The sequence below is a fragment of the Gymnogyps californianus genome, chromosome 1 (genome assembly GCF_018139145.2).
Source record: "Gymnogyps californianus isolate 813 chromosome 1, ASM1813914v2, whole genome shotgun sequence".
Taxonomy (NCBI): Eukaryota; Metazoa; Chordata; class Aves; order Accipitriformes; family Cathartidae; genus Gymnogyps; species Gymnogyps californianus.
In genome coordinates, this window is record NC_059471.1 from 218,100,246 (window position 1) to 218,120,499 (window position 20,254).

The window sequence follows — 20,254 nt, forward strand, 5'->3', positions numbered from 1 at the left end:
TGCAGGAGGTGCCCGAGCCAGGGCTGGGGGTGCAGGAGGTGCAGGAGGTGCCCGAGCCAGGGCTGGGGGTGCAGGAGGTGCCTGAGCTGGGGCTGTGGATACTCTCGGTAGTTGATTTTCCGCTGGTGAAAACAACATGCCCAAGGTGAGCGTTATCTCTCCGAGAGCAAGCACGGGGGAACGGGAGCACCTTTGCATGCACCAAGCCGCCTTCCCAGGTCAACGGTGCCGTTAGCTCCAGCAAAGTGCTGCAAAATACACCCAGGACCTGAGCCGGGGGGAGAAACCTGCCCGCGGCTGCCGCCAGCGAGCTGGGATCACGCCGTGCTCCCTGCGCATCCCTTCTCTCACCGTCACGAAGCTGCTGCCAGCGGACGCTGGGGACGGCGCAGAGGTTGGCACAGTGGGAATGTCCCTTTTTTTGCTGGGACAGGAGGAGGTGCCCGTCAGGTGTGCTTTCCTGCCCGTTTGCTGCCTTTAATTGCTCCGAGCTGGCAGCCGGGGAGGGGACACTGAGGGGGCAGCTCTGCCCCAGGGACTGCGGGGTGTTAGCAGGAGAGGGACGGAGATGCTAATGTCAGGAAGGTTTTAATTCCTGGTTTGCAGCCGGCTCCCGCTGCTGACAGCAGCACCCGGAGCCCCGTTCGGGTCCTTCGATACCGTACCGGCGTCCCAGGGGCTCCGTTGTAGTGCCATGGGTGCTTTCACGGCACCTTTCATCTCGGGAGCACCCTGGGAGGTGGGTAAATACGGCGGCCGGAGCTCAGCACCCTGCGCTCCGGGAGTGTCGGAGGCAGAGCTGGAGTCTCGGCACGACCCGGCGCCGGTGTCTCCGCTGGCAGGTCCTCGGAGGTGCCAAAACGGAGGTGCCGACTCTGCGAGAGCCTGCTCCGTGCTGCAGCCCCTGGGTACCAGGGCACGTGGCCAGCGCTGTGCCGTGCTGGGCCAGCGCTGTGCCGTGCTGGGCCACGCCGTGGGTCTCGGTGGGGTGGGTCCGTGGGGCCGGCTCCTGCCAGCCCTCCCCTGGGGACACCAGCCCTGGGGGGGGACCTCGCGTTTGCTGGCGCTGCCGGGGCTGAGCTGCTGGGGAAGGTGGGGACGGGGCTGTCACATCCCGGCCTCCCACCGTCCTGCTCAGCCCGAGGTGGTGGCAGCGGGGACACGGGCGGTTTTGAGTCCTTTCATGCTGAATCCATAGGATGCTCCGAGCTTGCTTGTTCCTGCCCCGGGGGAGGGAGTTTTGCTTTTGCGACGTGTTAGATGCGGCGGCGCTGGCATCACGTAGGGTGGGACATGCCAGCTTTGTCACCGCAACAAGCCTCAGCTGCGCCTGTCCAGGGGACGCAGCGCCTTGCGGCACAACACAACACTTTGCAATGCAACATACTGCAATGCGATGCAATACAATGCAACGCAACGCAACGCAACACTTTCCAACGCAATGCAACACAAAGCAACACTTTGCAATGCAATACAACACAATGCAACACTTTGCAGTGCAATGCAATGCAACGCAGAGCAACACTTTGCAATGCAATGCAATGCAACACAGAGCAACACTTTGCAATGCAATGCAACGCAAAGCAACACTGCAACACAACGCAATGCAACGCGATGCAATGCAATGCAACACTGCAATGCAATGCAACACAATGCAACACTTTGCAGTGCAATGCAATGCAATGCAGAGCAACATTTTGCAATGCAATACAACACAAAGCAACACTGCAATGCAATGCAACGCAACACTGCAATGCAATGCAACACAATGCAACACTGCAGTGCAATGCAATGCAATGCAGAGCAACATTTTGCAATGCAATACAACACAAAGCAACACTTTGCAACGCAGTGCAATGCAATGCAACACTTTGCAATGCAATGCAACACTTTGCAAGCAATGCAACACAAAACAACACTTTGCAATGCAATGCAACTTTGCAATACAATGCAACACTTTGCAATGCAATGCAATGCGATGCAACATTTTGCAGTGCAATGCAACGCAAAGCCACATTTTGCGGTGCAATGCAACACAACACGATGCAACACAGTGCACTGCTTCGCGACGCAATGCATCACAACGCAACACAACGCAACGCAACACAACGCAGTGCTTCCCTGCTGCAGGCTGAGGTGTGACACCCAGCCTGATCCCTCCTCGCTCTCCCCCCTGCCTGGGACGACGCCGGATCCGAGCCCGAGCTGTGGGGTCGTGCGTGCCCTGTCCCCACGGGCGCAGCGTGCGAGCTCCTCGCCAGCCGACACCGGCCTGCCGCCAGCCTTTCGCCAGACCCTTTCCTTAACTCCAAGCAAGGTGTTTCCCAAGCGAGCCGTGCCTCGCTGTTCAGCCAGATGACATTTAAAAAGCCCTGCAGTAGCTCGAGTTTCCTAACCTGCCTCTCGGACTAATCATTGTCTTTTTTTTTTCCCCTACAGTTGTTATGACAATAGTTTCGCTGGGTGGAATTGCTTTAACTGCTCCCCTTAATTGGCTCTTTCCTGCCAGAGCCCCCTCTTTTGCTGCTGCAAACCTTGATTAGCTCGCCTGTGCGAGGGAGCGAGCTGACGGCGGGGGTTTGTCAGGCAATCCTACCTTCTTTGCATTTTTATGCTCATTTAAAAAGCGAGGTTTGGGAAGAGCCAACAGTTTGAAGGGATTTACGGACGCTCCCTCGCACCGCTGCGCTGGACGCCTGTCTGTCTCCCTTTGACTTCAAGCTGCCGGCGCTGAGAGCCGGCGGCGCGGGGTGGGCACGGTGCCGGCCGGCGGCACACCTGGAAAAAGGCTGTAGTGCCTGAATACAGCCCCGCGGCTGGGCCGGGGCAGGCAGCACCAGGACTTCCCAGGGGAGCCCCGTGTCACCCCCGTGTCACCCATGTGTCACCCCTGTGTCCCCAAGCCCAGGGCAGCCTCAGCCTCCTCCGGCTGAAGTGCCTGCCGGTAAACTGGTGAGGAAAGTGCTTTTCTGGGGAAGGAAGGCGGTGGGACTGGGTTGGATTTGCATAGAAAACTAGCTGTGCGGTGCGGTCGATGCGTTGGAGGGAAGGGATGCCATCCAGAGGGACCTGGACAGGCTGGAGAGGCGGGCCCGTGCGAACCTCATGAAGTCCAGCAAGGCCAAGGGCAAGGTCCTGCGCGTGGGTCGGGGCAATCCCAAGCACAAACACAGGCTGGGCGAGGAGTGGATTGAGAGCAGCCCTGCCGAGAAGGACTTGGGGGTGTTGGTTGATGAGAAGTTCAGCATGAGCTGGCAATGTGCGTTTGCAGCCCAGCAAGCCAACCATGTCCTGGGCTGCATCACCAGCAGCGTGGCCAGCAGGTCGAGGGAGGGGATTCTGCCCCTCTGCTCGTGAGACCCCCCCTGGAGCACTGCGTCCAGCTCGGGGCCCCAGCATAGGAAGGACATGGAGCTGTTGGAGCGGGTTCAGAGGAGGGCCACGAAGATGATCAGCGGGCTGGAGCACCTCTCCTATGAAGACAGGCTGAGAGAGTTGGGGTTGTTCAGCCTGGAGAAGAGAAGGCTCCGGGGAGACCTTATAGCAGCCTGCCTGTACCTAAAGGGGCCTACAGGAAGGCTGGAGAGGGACTTTTTACAAGGGCAGGTAGTGATAGGACAAGGGGTGATGGCTTTAAACGGAAAGAGGGGAGATTTAGATGAGATGCAAGGAAGAAGTTCTTCACTGTGAGGGTGGTGAGGCACTGGCACAGGTTGCCCAGAGAGGCTGTGGATGCCCCTCCCTGGCAGTGTTCAAGGCCAGGTTGGATGGGGCTTTGAGCAACCTGGTCTGGTGGAAGGTGTCCCTGCTCATGGCAGGGGGGTTGGAACTGGGTGATCTTTAAGGTCCCTTCCAACCCAAACCATTCTGTGATTCTATGTGCATGAACGCCATGGCTGCCCCTGTCTGCGGCAGGGTGGAAGCGGTAGCGGTGCTTGTCCCCGGCACGGCTGCAGGCCAGCCGGGTGATGCGGGGCGGGCGGGTGGCGGTGGCATGGGGACAGGGCACACAGGGACAGCACAGCTCCGTGCTGGGTGCACGGCCGGGTTTCCAGGGCGCCCGGGGCTGCTCCCTGCCTTGCCAAAGCATTTTGCAAACCGGCCTCCGCGTCCTGCTCGGCGCGGTGCCGGCGACGCTGATGCCAGCTGACAGCTACGGCTTAGCAGGGAGCTGTGCTTTCATGTATGTGCAGGTACGGGCGAGCTCTCCTACCAGAGGCCAAAATGCAATTACCCGTAAACCAGGAGGCATCGGGGCTGGCTGCACGCTCGGGATCCCTGCCACGGCTCTCCGGCGCACAGGGAGCTCTCCGGCGTGCCTGGCAGGAGCCGGGGTACCCCCGGCAGCGCGAGTGCCCGTACCAGGCACCCGGGGCGGCAGCTTGTCTGCCATGCGAGCCTCCTGGTATAGCGTGCCCGCCCTGGCTCACACGCTGGTGTGTCAGATGTTGCTTCGCTGGCAGCACCGTCGGTGCCAGCAGCCGGCTGGCAAACGGCTCCTTTACCTGGGCAGGGGGAGGTGTAGGGGCTGGCCGGCCGACGGCAGGGTTTTGGGGCAGGGGGAGGATGGGGGTGTGCGGGGAGCCCCCGGGCTGTGCAGCTCTGACCCCGTGCCCGTCTGTCTTGCCTAGGTGAACGTGACGGTGGACTACATCCGACCGGCCAGCAGCGCCACCGAGACCGTGCCCGCCTTCTCTGAGCGCACGTGTGCCACCGTCTCCATCGGCGGAATGTAAGTGCGGCCCTGGGGAACCGGGCACAGTGCTCCAGCCTGGCGCTCGCCGGGGCTTCGCAGGGCTCTGCCACGCACCGTGGGGGCACCGGGGACGGAGGGTGGCTCATCCTCGCCGTGGGGCTGCGCGGTGCCGGCGGCTGGATGGCAGGAGCCTGCTGTCCCGCTCTGCCTGGGGCCCCGCAGACCTGCACCCTCTGTGCTTGCTGCCCCCAGCTCCGGCAATTTGGGGGTGCCGGGCTGGAGGACCCCCCCGCAAGCCGGCTGCCTCGGGGAGCAGCGTGGCCAGCGGCTTGCTTTGAAGGAACCATCTCTCTCCGCTGTGTGTCCCTGGGATGTCTGTCCTTTCCCAAGGGACATCACCTCCTCGTGATGTGGTGCAGCGGTGTGGGCTCTGCCGGAGCGGTCCCCCCTCACCAGCCCTGTCCCCGGTTTCCATGCCTGGGGCAGGTTCAGTGGCTTTCCTCCCCCGGGGCACGGGGGTGCCAGGCTCCTGCGGCACGGCCCTACGGAGACGTCGTGCCGGCGAGGCATGCGTCCGGATGGCAGCGGCTCCGGGAGCTGCGTAGGGATGATTTGTCATAGGCCGTTTGGTTTCTTTTTTGTTGGTTCCCCCGCCCCGTAGCAGCTATTTTGGAAAGCAACCAAAGTGCTGCAGCGCTGCGCTTTTCTTCCCCTTAATCCAAGGTCTGGGAAAGCTGCGGAGCGTCACGCTGCACGGGGAGGCATGGCTCCGTGCCGCCTGGGAAGCTGGAAAGCTCCCTGTCACCCCGCTCCGGTTTAATTAAGGCACTCGTGGAGTGGCCTTCGGTGATGCTTGTGGGTTTAATTTCCCAAGGGAGATCCAGCCCTGCCCGTGCCGGGGCTGGGGCTGCTCCACGCTCGCTGCCGGGCTGTGCCGGCATGCTGCTCCCGGGATGAAACCACTGCAGCGGGAGCCTAAAGGGCTTTCCCCGATGGAGATGCCGGGCACGATGGAGCCCAGCGGAACAGCCCTGCTCTCCTGCGCTGCCTGCACCAGCTTTAAACCCATCCGATTTATTCAGTGGTGCTTTAACCGCGTCCCCAGGGAGCTAATTTTCCAGCCGAGTGTGTATCGCCAGGTTTTTGGGAGGGACAGCCCAGCCGTTGCGTTTTTGGGGCTGTTTGTAGGAAGATGAGGTCTTGGGTCATTGGCAGTGCATAAGGAGGGGAGCGTGCGGTGCAAAACCCACCGGCCTCTCCCCGTGCCCAGCAGCTGCAGCGCTGCCGGCCCCAGGAGGCTGCCGGCAGCGCTTGTGCCATGCCCAGCGCGGTGGAGGGGTAGGAATTCCCATCTCGGGAGCATCTTGCCGAGTGCTGCCGCCTGCTCTTAGCGTCTCCAGCTGCAAATCGCTTTCAAATAGCTCCTGAGTCGCATCCCTGTTCTGGGAGGAAACCTGATGTGAATTTGCAGGGCCGCTGCTCGCGTTGACTTCATTGCCGTAATCGGGCGTTCAGCGGAGCGAGCCAAGCGAGCGCTGGGAGCTCGCGCCGGAGCGTCTCTGCAGCCTGCAAACCTCCCGGGGGCATGGCGTGGCGTGGGGCAGCCCCCTTGCTCCCCGTCTGCCCGCGGCCCCGCCGCGGCGGTGCGGTTCAGTGCCGGGCGCGGGGTCCTTTGGCTGCCGCGGCCCCAGCAAAAGCGTGGGTGTAACAGAGCAGGGTCTGTGCCGTGCGGCCCGCGCCCCGCTGGGGACGGAGCGGGGAAGAAAGCCTGGCTTGTCTGCCTGGCATCTGGGCTGGGCTGAGCCTGCTTGGCAGGCTGAGCACGCCGGCAGCTCGCTGGGGCAGGCAGCCCGGGCAAGGGGGCTAACCCCTGCCTGGCTTCTGGAACCTTCAGGTCCCTGGTTCCTGCCTAGCTGTTGTTGCCCTTGGTGCAGGCAGCCGGCGGTCCTGCGGCCCCCTGCCCGCGCTGGCAGCAGGGCAGGCAAGGGGGGAGCCGGGCCGGCCATCAGCTGCACCCCTGGGGTGGCACCTCTCCCTCCCCGAGCGTGGCAGGAGGATAACATCCACCCTCGGCGGTGGGCAGAGGAGGACGGTTGCCTACCCTCAGCATCCGCTCTCCTCGGGGCGCTGGGTGGGTTCGTGGAGGGCAGCAGAGCGATGCTGCTCTGGGCCCATGCCTCCCCCTGCCCGGCATGCAGGCAGCCCCTGCTTCCAGCTCAAAGCACCAGGAACTTGAGGAGCTGGAGCACAAACCCAGCTTCACCTGCCCGTATCCCTGCCTGTATCCCTGCCCGATCCCCGGCTGCAGTGCCTGATTTGGTGTCTCCCGCAGAGGGGCTCCGAGCTGGCAGCGCCGGCTGCCCTCGCTGGGTCCATCCCGCTCCTCCTTCCAGCTCCCTGACGTTTTCAGCTCGATCCCTGGCTGGGGAATGCCGGTGCTGCTGCCTGGCCAGGCTCTGCCCAACGCCCGTGTGCCGCAGCCCTCCCCATCCCGCTCTGCTGGCGCCTGGTGCGCCGTGTGCCCTGTCAACATTTAGCACCGCTGCCGGCACGGCTGTTCCCGGCTCATGTTTTCCTGCTGAGCACAGGTAAGGTCAGAGGTTTGTGCTCGGCTGTCACAACAAAGCCGTGCTGACACGGAAAACAGGGCGAAGGGGCCGCGGCTGGCGGAGAAGGCAGCTGCCGGGACATTGGGAGCACTGCGGGCACCTCCTGTGCCGGTCTGGGCTCAGGGACGGCTCATCCCACCACGGGTGCTGTTGGGAGGGTGCCCCTGCGGCCCGGGCACCATTAATGAACCTGCAAATTGGTGGCAGAGGGACCCGGGGACGATGGGGCAGGTCTGCTGCGACCAGCGGGAGTGGGTGCACGTGAGGGCTCTGGGTTCACACCCGCCTTTGCTCTTTGGGAAGCCTGTGGCATCCCACGGCATCCCACAGCATCCTGCAGCATCCCACAGCATCCCATAGCATCCCACAGCATCCCATAGCATCCTGCAACATCCCACAGCATCCCATAGCATCCCACAGCATCCCATAGCATCCTGCAACATCCTGCAGCATCCCATAGCATCCCGCAGCATCCCATAGCATTCAGCAGCCTTCCATGACATCCCACAGCATCCCACGGCATCCCACAACGTCTCACAGTATCCAACAGTGGCTGGCAGCAAACCACAGCATCCTGCACCATCCCACAGTGTCCCACGGCATCCTACAGCATCCCGCAATGCCCCACAGCATCCAGCAGCATCAAGCAGCATCCTACAGCATCCCCTGACATCCAGCAGCATCCCACAGTATCCTGCAGCATCCCATAACATCCCACAGCATCCCGTGGCATCCAGCAGCATCCCATGTCATCTAGCAGCATCCCATGACATCTAGCAGCATCCCGCAGTATCCCATAACATCCCACAGCATCCCCTGACATCCAGCAGCATCCCACGGTATCCTGCGGCATCCCATAACATCCCACAGCATCCCATGGCATCTAGCAGCATCGCACGTCATCTAGCAGCATCCCATGACATCCAGCAGCATCCTACAGTATCCCGCAGCATCCCATCACATCCCACACCATCCCTGGCACCCGGCAGCATCCGGCGGCTTGTGGGCAGCGGGCACAGCGGGTGCTGGCTCTGGGGGGGGTGGGAGCCCCGGGGTGCCCGGCTGCGGGGCTCGGTGCTCCCCAGAAGGCTGCCGAGAGCCCGGCTCCCTCCCAGGGAACGCGTTGGGATGCAGGAAGGGGATGCTGTTCCCCAGCCCGCCAGCGAGGTTGTAACTGGGGAGCAGGGGCTGCCGGCCGTGCGGGCACCCCGTAATCAGCCTCCCATCACCGGGCCCGGCTGAGCCTTTGCAGCCGCCATCGCCCGTCCTCGGGTTCGGGCTGCGGAGGCGGAGGTGGGAGCCGGCGTGGCTGCCGATGCAGGGCCGGCGGCTCCTGGCAGCCCTGGGGCCTGCTGCCGTGATCGGCGTGTCCCGCTCCCTCCCGTCCCCTCGCGTGACGGGCGGCTGCTCGGTCAGATCACCGGGAAGCGCTGGCTCTCATCCGGCTGCCGGGAGCCCGGCCGGTGGCGTGGCAGGAGCCGGCCGCTGCTGCGGGGACGTCCCTCGGGGTGGCCCCGGTCCCCCTTTGCCTGGATTTTCAGCTGGTTCGCAGGCAGAGCCTGGCCGTCACCGCGCTGCGAGCGGCGAGGGGTCCCTTACCGACAGCCCTCCTGTCAGGGGGGCCGGGGATCCGTCCGATGCTCTGGATGGGTCTTGGTCCGGGGGTCCCTTCCCTGGGGGGGCTCGGAAGCTGCTGCGATGCAAATCGCACAAATTCTTGGAAGAAAAGGCTGCTAAAAATCATGAAAAACAAATCTAAGGAAAGCCCTGAGCTACAAATCCATGCGGGGGGCGGGGGATATAGTTTCCCTGCAGGCAGCGGGGCCAGGATGCTGCGTTTTGGGGCTAATTGGGCACAAACGGCGAGTTTTGGTGATGGCGCCTGCGGGCATGGCTGGGGGGGGAGGCTCGTGTGGGGATGTTTTTGGCAGTGCCAATCTGTGCCAGGCAGTGAGAGCCGGCGAGGTTTTTGGTGGGTGAAACCGCCACTCAAAAACTTCCTTTTTGGATTTTCAGGGGGAAAACTGTGAAATGAGTTTTGGGGGGGGCGAGGGGGGGCCTTGCCAATAGCTATTTTTTCACTCCGCCGTTCTTTAAGTGGCAAAAACTGTATTTCACGGCCTAATAAGATTTTTTTCCACAGCAAAGAGCTTTTCATCTGCGTTTTCATATTCCCATTCTTTAATCTGGGCTTAACTGGGGGATGCATCTTCCCTCGGCGCAGCAGCTCCAGCTCCTCTCCCCAGATGCTTTTGTTTGAAGCGAGGGGGGCTGCAGCTGCCCCCCCTGCCCTTCCCGCGCAGGGGCTGTGGGGAGAGGAGCAGGGAGCAGGGCTGGAGCATGATATTTAATTCACGGTGAGGAAATTTCTTCTTGAAGCTGCTATCCCTGCTCCCCTCTTCCTTGTCCTCCTTTTAGCAGCCGGAGGGGGATCGGTTCGGCTGCAGCAGCGCGGCTGCATCACGGTGCTCCCGTCGCCTTTCCCTGGGTGCCCAGCACCCAGTCGAGTGCCAGGATCAGCCCCCGTGGGCAGTGCTGGGGTTTCTGAACCTTAAAAGCTCTAAACCTGGAAAGGATTTGGGGTCCTCCCAGGATTTGCAGCCCTGGGGGTGGTTTTTTTTTGCACTCAAGCAGCAGGATTTTGTGGCTGGGGGTGTTAGTGATGCTGGGATGCTGGCACGGCTCAGGGTTTCGTGGCTGGGGTTGTTGGCGATGCTGGGATGCTGGCACGGCTCAGGGTTTCGTGGCGGGGAGTGTTAGTGGCTTAGGATTTTGTGGCTGGGGGTGTTAGCAATGCTGGGATGCTGGCACGGCTCAGGATTCCGTGGCTGGGGTTGTTAGCGATGCTGGGATGCTGGCACAGCTCTGCAAGCTGCGGCAGCTGCTCTCAGAGCATCCAGCCTCCCCGGTGGCCCAGGGAGGGTGACAAGGGGACACTTTTTCACTCCCCTTTCCAGGAATGAAGTAGGAGCATTCAAGGAAGCTGCTCAGAGTTGGGATCAAAGCACAGGAGGGTGGATTTGGGGTTTTTTCAATGCAATCTGTGGCGCTGCTTCCCCTGGCTCTGTGTTGGGGTTCAGGAGCTGCTGGAGGCTGGAGGCAGCCTGCCCAAGGTGGCGAGCGGCGTGGGCTGGTCCTGCTCCGTGCCACCGCTGGGAACGGGGCGCTGGGCGAGGTGCTCCGAGCCGCTCCAGCTGCTCCACCATGCCGGTGCTGGGAGGCTTTGCAGCATCGTGGCCACGCCAAGTCCCTGGCCACGGGTGGGAGGTCTCGGTGCTGGCAGGGACAGGCAGGGAGCTGCTCGCATGAGGATGCCCGGGGACAGCCGCCTGCTGCAGGGTGCAGGACGGGCTCCTGCTGCAGGGTGCAAGACAGGCACCCGCTGCAGTGTGCAGGATGGGCTCCCATTGCAGGGTGCAGGACAGGATCCTGCAGCAGGGTGCAGGAGGGGCTCCCGTTGCAGCTGCATGAGGAGCGTGAGCTGAGCCCTTGGGAGCATTTTGTGCAGGAGCCGGGCAGGGAGGCGATGCTCCAAGCCGGGGCGGCGCTGGGGGCTGTAGATGTTTCCCTGCCGATGCAACCCCGGGGCTTTTTGCCGTGCAGTGGATGGTGCTCAGCTCAGGGAAGCCCAAGGCGCTCCGGTTTGGGTGCCCGAACATTTCCAAGACGTGCATTTCCATATGCACACTCCCGAGCCCCCTAACAGCACTCGGATGAGTCTCTCCAGGGCCGGACTCTGCCCTTCTCCTGGCCGGGGTTGTGCAGAGCAAGGCTGCGCGCTGGAGGGCTGCGGCGTTCCTTGCCCACGCAGAGTCGGGGTCATGCGAGCACCGGGAAGAAGAGGCAGGATGGAGGGATGGTTGCAGCCGTGGGGGTGGGCACGGGGCTGCTCTTCCTCCCCGCGTCTCTCTCCTCGCCTGAAAAGCCATGTGGTGATCCTGACCTTTGCAAAGCGCTCCCGTGCGCTGGTGCAGGGCTCGGGAAAGGACCCGGCGAGCGATGGGGGATAGAACCCAGCGAGGGGCTGTTGTGCAGGTGACGGGGGAGATAAACGCCCTTTGCAAAGCAGAGGGGTCAGCGGGAGGCCGGGCGATGCTGGTGGCCACGCTGCCAGCTCCCCGCCATCCCCAGGGTGGGCTGGCGGCCAAAAGCCGTGGGACGCATGCTTTCCCCTCCATGAGGAAACCCAACCCGGCTTTCTGTGGTGAGGGGCAGCTTGCAAGCCCGGGGCGGCTTCATCGCCAGACGTGCCGGGGAGCCGGCAGCGCGGCGCAGGGTATTTACTCCCCCCCCCCTCCGCCGCCGGGGTCCCGCGGGGCTGGAGCGGGGACCGGCTGCCAGCACTTTGCTGTTCGCAGCAGAGCCATGTGCGCAGCGAGCTACCTGCGTGGGCCGCGGTGCCAGGGTAAAGCTGGGCTCGCGCCCAGGAGCTGTGTAGGTTTTTGCAGCCCGAGCCTCTGGAACGGGACCAGATTTCGCTGCTGCTTTGCAAGCTGCTCCCTCCTACGGGGAGGAGGTGTCTGCCGCCAGCTTCGGCCCCGGCAGCTCGGCCGTGAGGATGAGCTTTGCGAGGCTGCCGGTGGCTGGCTGAGGGCTGGCAGAGCTCGATGCCTGCCCTGGCGCTGGCAGGGTGCTGGCAGGGTGCTGGCAGGGACCCAGCTGGGTGGGGAGCAGGGCGGCTGCAAGCTCGGGACTTGGAGCTAAGCCACTCGCACCCTTAAATGGTGCAACCGTGTGCTGCCACCCCCGACCCCCCGCCCCGGCTTCGGTGCAATACGGTCGCTCCTGGGGAGGAGATTTCTCCCCGGTGCTGTCGTTCCTGCGGGCAGGGCGGTGCAGGAGGCGGCCGGACGCTGCGGTGCACGGAGCGGGTTTTGCTCCTGGTCACGCTGGGAGTCCCTTGGGACTGAACTGCCTGCCTTCTGCAGGCACCAGTGTTGAGATGGCGTGAACCAGCACCGGAGCTGGGTCTCCCGGTTGCACCACGGGGTTGAAGGACGTTGTGCTCAGCACCGGCAAAGCACCGGCTCGCGGTTCTGTTGCTGCAGAAGCTGCTGAGGGTGGCACAGCCTCGGTGGATGGGGCTGAAGCGCTGCCGGGTTGGAAGGACCGGGGGAGCTCCGCATCCTCCTCGGGGCTCTCCCCTCTCCCCAAAGCACCGGTGGCTGTTTGCAGGCTGCAGCCGGGTCCGGGCTGAGCCGTTCCCCTCGTCTGAGAGCAGCCCTTTCCCCCTCGGCCCTGCAGCAGCCAAGCAGACCTAGCACCTTTCCAGCCTCCGCCTCGGCCGCATCCAGCCTGGTTGTTGCACGTTTGCTCGGGGTGAGCTCCTTGGCCGGATCAGAGCAAGCCGCCGGGCTGTTTTGCCGCCGCTGGGTGCAAACCGGGGCGGTGGGAAGGTTGCCTCGCCGGTGCTGTGCGGCTGCCAGGGAATTGCAGGCAGCAGGCACCGATCGCATGTCAAACCCGGGGGAGGAGGAGAAGCTCCCTCTCTTATCTCACCGGCGCGTGCTGGAGCCGAGCTGCTCGTGCGTGCACCGAGAAGGAGCTGGCATCCTTCGAGGAGCCGGGGCTCGGCGTGTCAAGGGGACACGAGTGCCGTGCCAGCCGGCTCCCGTGCCAGGAGAGGCTCGCTGAGCACCCCGCAAGGGTTCGGAGAGATGCAGGGCCACCGGTTCAGCCTGCCTCTGGTCCCCTGCAACGGCTGGCCCGTGCTGGGGAAGGGCTGCCGCGCTGCCGCGGAGTGGACGCGGTGGATACGGGAGACCTCCGCAGGGAGCGAGCCCCGGGGTGGCAGCGGGCATCGGTGCCCGGCCCATTTGCTTCGGGGTGGCGGGTTTGATTAGAAATTGCACAGCTTTACATAATTCTGCTTAAAAACCTCATCTTCGCATAATTTAGCCAAACTTCCCGAATAAAGTCCCATCGGCATCGCCCCCATCTGCTCCCGTCTGCCCTGGCGAGGAGGATGAGGGGTGGATGAAGGGGCAGAGCCCGGTGCCTCCGCCGCCCTCCCCGTGGCGGGCACGGCTCTCCCCGTTCGGAGGCTCGGCTAACCTGCTCTGAAATTGGGATTTGTTTCCTCCTTATCAGGCTGTGATGTATGGCAGGCTCACCCGGAGCTCTGGTTGCAGAGGTGGTTTAACATTAGATTTTTAATGATCCCTCCATTAATCTCGGTATTCTGGGATTTAATGCTTGCTGCCCTTTGACCGGTGGAAATGATGAAAACTTTGATTTCATGCATATTGGATACTTCTGGAGTCCAGTGCCAGGAATAGCTGCTTGTCCGCTCGGAGCGGAGGGGATTAAAGCGCTGGGGGATGGGGCATGGCTGGGATGGGGAGTGGGATGCAGCTGGGATGGGGAGCGGGATGTGACTGGGATGGGGAGCGGGATGTGGCTGGGATGGGGAGTGGGATGTGGCTGGGATGGGGAGAGGGATGTGGCTGGGATGGGGAGCGGATGCGGCTGGAGTGGGGAGAGGGATGCGGCTGGGGTGGGGAGAGGGATGCGGCTGGGGTGGGGAGTGGGATGCGGCTGGGATGGGGAGAGGGATGTGACTGGGATGGGGAGAGGGATGCAGGGCTCCGGGCTGGGCGGGTGCATCGGGGAGGGGACTGATGGCCCTTAGGGGACAGGTCCCATGGAGTCTGTCCTCCCCCATCCTCACTGCACAGCGCAGCAGGGTGCAGGGAGGGTGCCCTCGCCCCACGGGTGGGGTGCAGGTGGCTTCTCTCCTCCCCATCGCCCCGCAAGGCACCTCCGACCCTGCCAGACCCGTTTGGGCTCTCAGGTTAACGAGGATGGAAGCAGGTCCGGGGGGTCTCGCTGGCATCCCCTGTGCCCTGACGGGGTTCCAGCCCGGCTGGCTGCGGGCTGTGCCCGCTTGGGACCCGCTGCAAGCGCCGCGTCGTGCCGGGGAGCCGATGCGCTCGCTCCAGGTTTGGCATTCCTGGGGTGGAGGTGGCTTTTCCTTCCATTGGAGGAGCACAAACCGGGGTGAGAGCTGGGCCTGGGCTGCGGGACCCAGTGCCCGGGGGAAGGAGTGGGTCTGGGCACCCAGCGTGGGCAGGCAGGGGCGCCTGGGGGGGTTAGCCCCTGCTAACCGCACGGGATTAGGTAACCCCTTGTTAGGCTAATTCTCCATCGCAGATGGCGCAGGGCTGCAGAAGCGTTTGCTGGGGGAACGGCTGGTGCCTGGTGCTCACGCCGCACAGGGTTCCGGCATGGCTGCTCGGGGCAGGGAAACTGAGGCAGCCGGGCACTGTGGCATCCCCGCAAGCCTTGCGGCCACCCGGCACCTCCCGTTTGCTCTCAGTCCCCACCAGCCACAGGAGCGTCGTCTCTGAAACCTTAATTGGAGCCAGGCTGTGGCAGAGCGGGAGCGGAGGCTCCGTGGCCCCGTGCTGGGAGCGCAGCCCCCGGGGGAGGCGATGCTGGCGCCGAGGAGGGGTCCCCCCGGCCGGGCACCTCCTGCACCGCAGCTGATGCTCGAGGGTGGCAGCAGCCGGGACCGGCACCTTTTGGGTCCAAATCAGTGATCGCACCGGGTGCCTCCGTCCCCTCTTGCAGAGCCCGTTGGGGACTGAAAAACGGGGGGGAGCACGGCCGCCCTCCCCTGTGCACAGCCCCAGTCCATCCCGGGCTCCTTTAGGACCCGGCAGCGCGGTGGGAGCAAACACTGGCAATTTTGCTTGTCTTATAAAAAGCCATAACCATGATATTGCTGAATAAATGAAGCCATCAAACAGAGGTGGCAACAAGATTACAACACTTCACGAGTGCTGGGGGCAGAATAAAATTGTCCGTTTAGCGAGCAGACGGAGCCCTTGCTAGCACAGTTGTTTCCTGATGCTTTCCATGTCGGGTTTTAATCTCCTTCGCTCTTCCCAAATCCTGCCCCCCGGCCCCCCTTGCTCTCTTCCCCAAAATGGAGCTGGGGCGATGGGTGGGGATGGAGCTCCTCGGTCGGTGCAGGGTGCAGGGCGGGCAGAGCTGGGTGTCTCTTCTGGAGGCTGCGAACTGGGGGGGGCTGATGGGACCCCCCCAACCCAGAGCCAGCCGGGCTTTGCATGAGCATGGAAATCCCGTCAGGGCTGGAGAGCTGCCTGCTCCTGAGCCCTGGGGTGGGGAGGTGGGACACGAAGGGTGCCCCAGGCTGTCTGCCCGTGCTTGGGTGGGATGTGACCGTACGGGAAGGAGCCATCCTGCCCGGGGCTGGTGGTGATTGCCGTTCGGGGCTTGCCCCCGTGGTGGGTCAGGTTGGGGATGTGCTGCAGATACGCTGCTCCGGGGCTGCAGCTGCAGCTCCCCGACACGGGAGGTGGGATGGAGGTGGCATTTCTGGGCTCAGCACCCACTGAGCAGGGCGGTGCTGCGGCGGGGGCCGGGTGGGCAGCTCTCCCCAGCGTGCCCATCACCAGAGTCTCTGGCCTCAGGTTCGCTCGGGCGTCTTCCCCCGGTGCGCGCTGGGCTAAAGTCTCCTGGTGACGCGTGTCTCCCTGCTCGTGCACCGAGTGATGCTCGGGGCCGTGGGACGGCGCAGAGGCACCACGGCGAGCGGGAAGCGTGGTTGAGACAGGCTGTGGCTGCCCTCCACGTCCTGCAGCTCCTTCCTGCTTCGGCTTAGCCGCAGACGGCTCGGGGGCTGCAAACTCCATCCTGGCACGGATGGAGGGTCGCTCCCTCCGGCAGTGACCTCGGCTGCTCATCCCGGCACGGGGGAGCTGGGGCACGTTGTCCTCACCGGCAGAGCCGGGCTGACACCGAGCTGCTGGGGAGGTCTGGACCTGCCAGCACCCTTCGGCAGACAGGAACCCACCGGGCACCTCTTGCAGATTTGCACATCTTTGGGGTGCTGCTGCCTCTCGCCTCCGTGTCACCCCCTTAGTCCCCTTCGTGTCGCAGGGGAGCAGGCTGGCGTCCCCACAGCTCATCCCTAACGGGGTCACCTCTTCCCCATTAGCATCAGGCTGCGCCCCGTTGCTCCCGAGGCGCTGGGGACCCGGGGACGGAGCCTGGCACCCAGCTCTGCCCAGCCTCAAACCTTGACACCCCCCGTCGGGGCAGACGGCGGTGTCGGGGGGCCGCTGGGACGCCGCGGGTGCCACCAGCCCTGCGCTCACCTCCCCCCGGCACCGCCTCCTGTTCGTGCCCAAAATAGCTGGAGGTGCTTATTCCTGGTTGCTTGGCATTTCGAGCGCTACCTCTGCAGCTGCCTCCTGCTGCAGTTTATTTCCTCGTTTACGAATCCTTATGGGTTTCTTTTCCCCCCCCCCCCTGCTCCGAGGCGAGACCTATTTTCAGCTCCCGGTGATGGCTCTGCCCTTCCCCCTCTCCCGGGCAGGGGGTGCTCCCGGGGCTTGCGAATGGATCAGGCCCCCCCATACATATATAAATATATATGCCTTTTTTTTTTTTTTTTTTTTTAAGTAGTGAATTAGCGGTCCATGCCCTGCCTGTGTAATTGGAGGAGAATTACAGATGCGCTCAGCGAAGTAGAATTTATGAATTTGTTTAAAGCAGCAGAGTGTAATGGCAGCCAATTTACTGCGCCGCCTCGGCACGCGGCGCCCGTTGGCAGCCGTCCCCCGAGCCCGGCCAGTGCCGACCTCCCCTCTCCGATGAGGGGACGGCAGGGATAAAAAAGCAATAGGAAGGTGAAATCGAGGAGATTCCCACGGCCCGGGGGCTCTGACCCCTCTGGTTTTGGGGGGGGCGGGGTGGGGGTTTTGGGGTGCTGCCAGGAGATCCCCCACCGTGGCGGCCCGGCTCCTGCACGCTCACGCAGGGACCCCTCAGCCGTGCCCAGAAGTCCCCGTTAATTGCGAGCCGTTGCTCCAAGCACCTTCCCTTGACCAGCAGCGTGAAACGGGGTGGGGGTCTCCTGTTCCACGCCCCGAGGGGTCTGACCCCCTCCGGCGTCAGGGTCTGGTGCGATGCACGGGGTCCGGCTACGGTGGGTGCCGGGGCAGATGGGCCCCTCCGCGCCCCCCCCGCAAGCCGGTGCTGAGCCCCTCGCTCTTCTCTCTTGCAGCAACATCGCCGAAGCGCTGGTGAGCAAAGGCCTGGCCACCGTCATCCGCTACCGGCAAGACGACGACCAAAGATCCTCACACTATGACGAGCTTTTGGCCGCGGAGGCTCGGTGAGTGCCGTGCCGGGGTGGTGCCGCTGCCCCCACAGCCGCGGGGTGCCCATGCTGCCTCTCGGAGTGCCTCGCAGGGAGGTACAGAGCTGCCCCGCTCCCTCCGCTCCATCCCCGCTGTCCTGTGCTCGGCTGCTGCCGAGCATCCTTTCCCCTCCGCAGGCAGTCCTGGCTCTGCGAGATCTCCAGCCCCCCTGAACGCCCCCCCCCCAGCAGCCAAAATCATCCCCGAGCAGGACCCGGCTGCTGCGTGCTCCCCCCCCGCCTCCCCACCCGACCTCCTCCACGCTGCCGGCGCGGCGCTGGTGCCGCAGACGGGCTCGACGTCGGCGCTGGCGGAGGGCCAGGCGCGCCGTGAGTCAGTGGGAAACATCGCGCTGCGTGGCGGGTTCTCCGTGTTAATGCCGGAGCTGCTGGTAGGCAGCTGAAGGCAGATAACATTTGCAAAACGCCGGGGAGGTTGTTTGGAGTCTCACGGCCCATTGCGTGCATCACGTCGGGGTTCAAAGGGCCCCGCTCCGCTTCTCGGGGCGGCGAGCCCGGCGGAGCGCTGCCGCAGCCTTCCTGCCCCGGCCTGTCTGCCGGAGAAGTAATTGCATTTAAACCCTGTGACGTCCGAGCCGATCCGAAGGACTTGAGACACATTCTGGCCTCCTGTAATTAGGTTGAGGTTATCGTGGTGAGAAAAATGCCTGTGGATGCTTCCCCGCGCCGTGTCCTCGGCGGAGGCGGCAGAAACGCTGATGCAGGCAGGGGCGTGCTGCCTGCCTTCTCCTCTTGCCAGCTGGGAGGAGCGGAAAGGGCTGCGTTTTCTGCCTGACCGGGCAGCCCTGCCGGCTCTGCTGCCTGCCTGCACCTCACGTGCGGGCAGGGATGCACCCGAGCAGGTTGTGTCGGTGCCCGCGGCCGGCTGGTGCTTGTACGTCGCTCGGGTGGGAGGGCAGTGCAAAGCGTTGCCTTCCTCGGGCAGCGCCCGTCTTCCCGAGTCGCTCTCTTAGGGTGCATGGTCCAGGGGTGCGTGGTCCAGATGTGCACAGCTGAGGTTGCATGGTCCAGATGTGCACAGCTGAGGTTGCATGGTCCAGATGTGCACAGCTGAGGTGGCACGGTCCAGGGTGCATGGCCCAGGCACATGTGATCCAGCTGTGCACGGTCCAGGCATGCACAGTCCAGCTGTGCACAGTCCAGCTGTGCACGGTCCAGCTCCCTGCAGGAGGTGATCACGCCATTCAACCCCGCTCGCAGCCCAGTGCCCCCTGCACCAGGACTGGGGCCCTGCCCCACCTTTCCGCACGGAGAGCTGCGCCCGAGCCCTGCTGCTCTGCGGGGAGAAGCCCAACGGCAAGCCCGGAGCTGGCTGCACCCAGTGTGTCCCCGTGTCCTCCCCGATGGCCGCATGGGGAAGGGCAATGGGTGCCCCTTTCCTCTCCCACCTCGGCTCCCCTCCGGCTGAGCTGCCACCCACCCTGCGGTCCCCCCACCCCACCCCACCGCCGCTCCCGTACCCCCGTGGGTGCTGGCCCGGCTCCGGCTGCACCGGAGGCGGTGGCACGGCCGGGCCCAGCGGGGCGGTGGGATTTCAGCTCCTCCTCGGCAGCAGCTTTGGCAGCAGCTGACGGCGCTGTGCCGACAGCAGGGGAGAGCAGCTTTGAGGGGGTTGCGGCGTGGTTTCTGCCAGCCCGCTGTGCAAGACTGTGCTCAGTTTTACTGCGAGCCTCTCGCTTTTGAGGGGGAAGGTTGATAAATGGGCTCTCGCCCTCCCTTTCCCCCCACCCCAGCCCCGCGCGGTGTGGGATCGGCGGCCGGCAGATTGCTTGAGGCCTCATTGCCGAGCGACGGGGATGTGCCTTTTAGAAAGCGGATGTGCCTGGCATTAAATCAGCATCTCGGAGGGCTCCGGCGTGGGCGATCCTCTAGCCGGGAACCGGGATACCCGGGGTTGGATGTGGCGGACGGAGCGTGCAGCCACGCTCTGGGTGTGTGTGTGGGGTTCCAGCTCAGATGTCCCGAATATCGGGATGCTCGGATGTCCCTGCTCGTTCCCAGGCACGGGGCTGCAGTTCGGCCCTGAGCGCTGCCACCCTTGCCCGCGGTGGATGGGGTGGTGCCGGTGGTGGAGGCAGCTCGTCCGTGCTGTTAGCTGTGGCACACCCCGGTTCGGTGGTTGTGCCGGCACGGGGCTGGCTGCCTCCCTCCTACCGGGATGAGGAGCTGGCAGCTCCGGGGCGATTCCAGGGGCAGAAACAGGCTCCTGAGGGGAATGGGAGATTTGGGGCGAGATTGGGGTGCTCTCGGTGGAGGGGGGCTTGGAGCAGTTTGGGTGATCGCTGCTAGGGGTTTGCAGAATGCCTTGAACCTTCCCGGCCGGAGTCAGATCTCCTCGGACCGAGCTGCCGGTGCCATGGGGTATTTTAGAAAGGGGGTGATTAGTTTTCCCATCCCACCAGGTTTTCCTGGAGCGGGTGTGTGCCCTCCCTGCATCCCCCAGCCTTGCTTGCCAGCAAGGGGCTGCTCCAGGACCACACACCGATGCTGTGCCGTGCTGTGCCATGCCACCCCGCCAGCCTGCTGCGGGCAGGGCTGCCTGCTTCAGCCCTGGGCTCTGCCAGCATCCCTGCCTGCCCTGGCCTTGCAGGGCAAGGTGCCTTTTCCTACTCCCCCGTGGCAAGCCCTGCGGCAAGCCTCTGGAGCTGGTGAGGGTGACTGCGGGGACACGGAGCTTGTGCAGGGGGTGGCCTCATCCCGGGGGGGACCGTCACACCGCCTGCGTCCCTGCACCGACACGGCGCAAGGATGAGCATC

The 20,254-nt window shown here is 64.0% G+C and overlaps 1 protein-coding gene across 1 annotated transcript in view; it reads left to right on the plus strand.

Annotated features, from left to right (window-relative positions):
* The window catches only part of LOC127023098 (staphylococcal nuclease domain-containing protein 1-like), a 45,614-nt gene that overhangs the window by 13,035 nt on the left and 12,325 nt on the right, over positions 1-20,254 (plus strand). The window contains exons 3-4 of the mRNA XM_050907061.1: positions 4,632-4,732; positions 17,342-17,452. Coding sequence (XP_050763018.1) covers positions 4,632-4,732; positions 17,342-17,452 — 212 coding nt within the window. The remainder of the gene's footprint in view (positions 1-4,631; positions 4,733-17,341; positions 17,453-20,254) is intronic.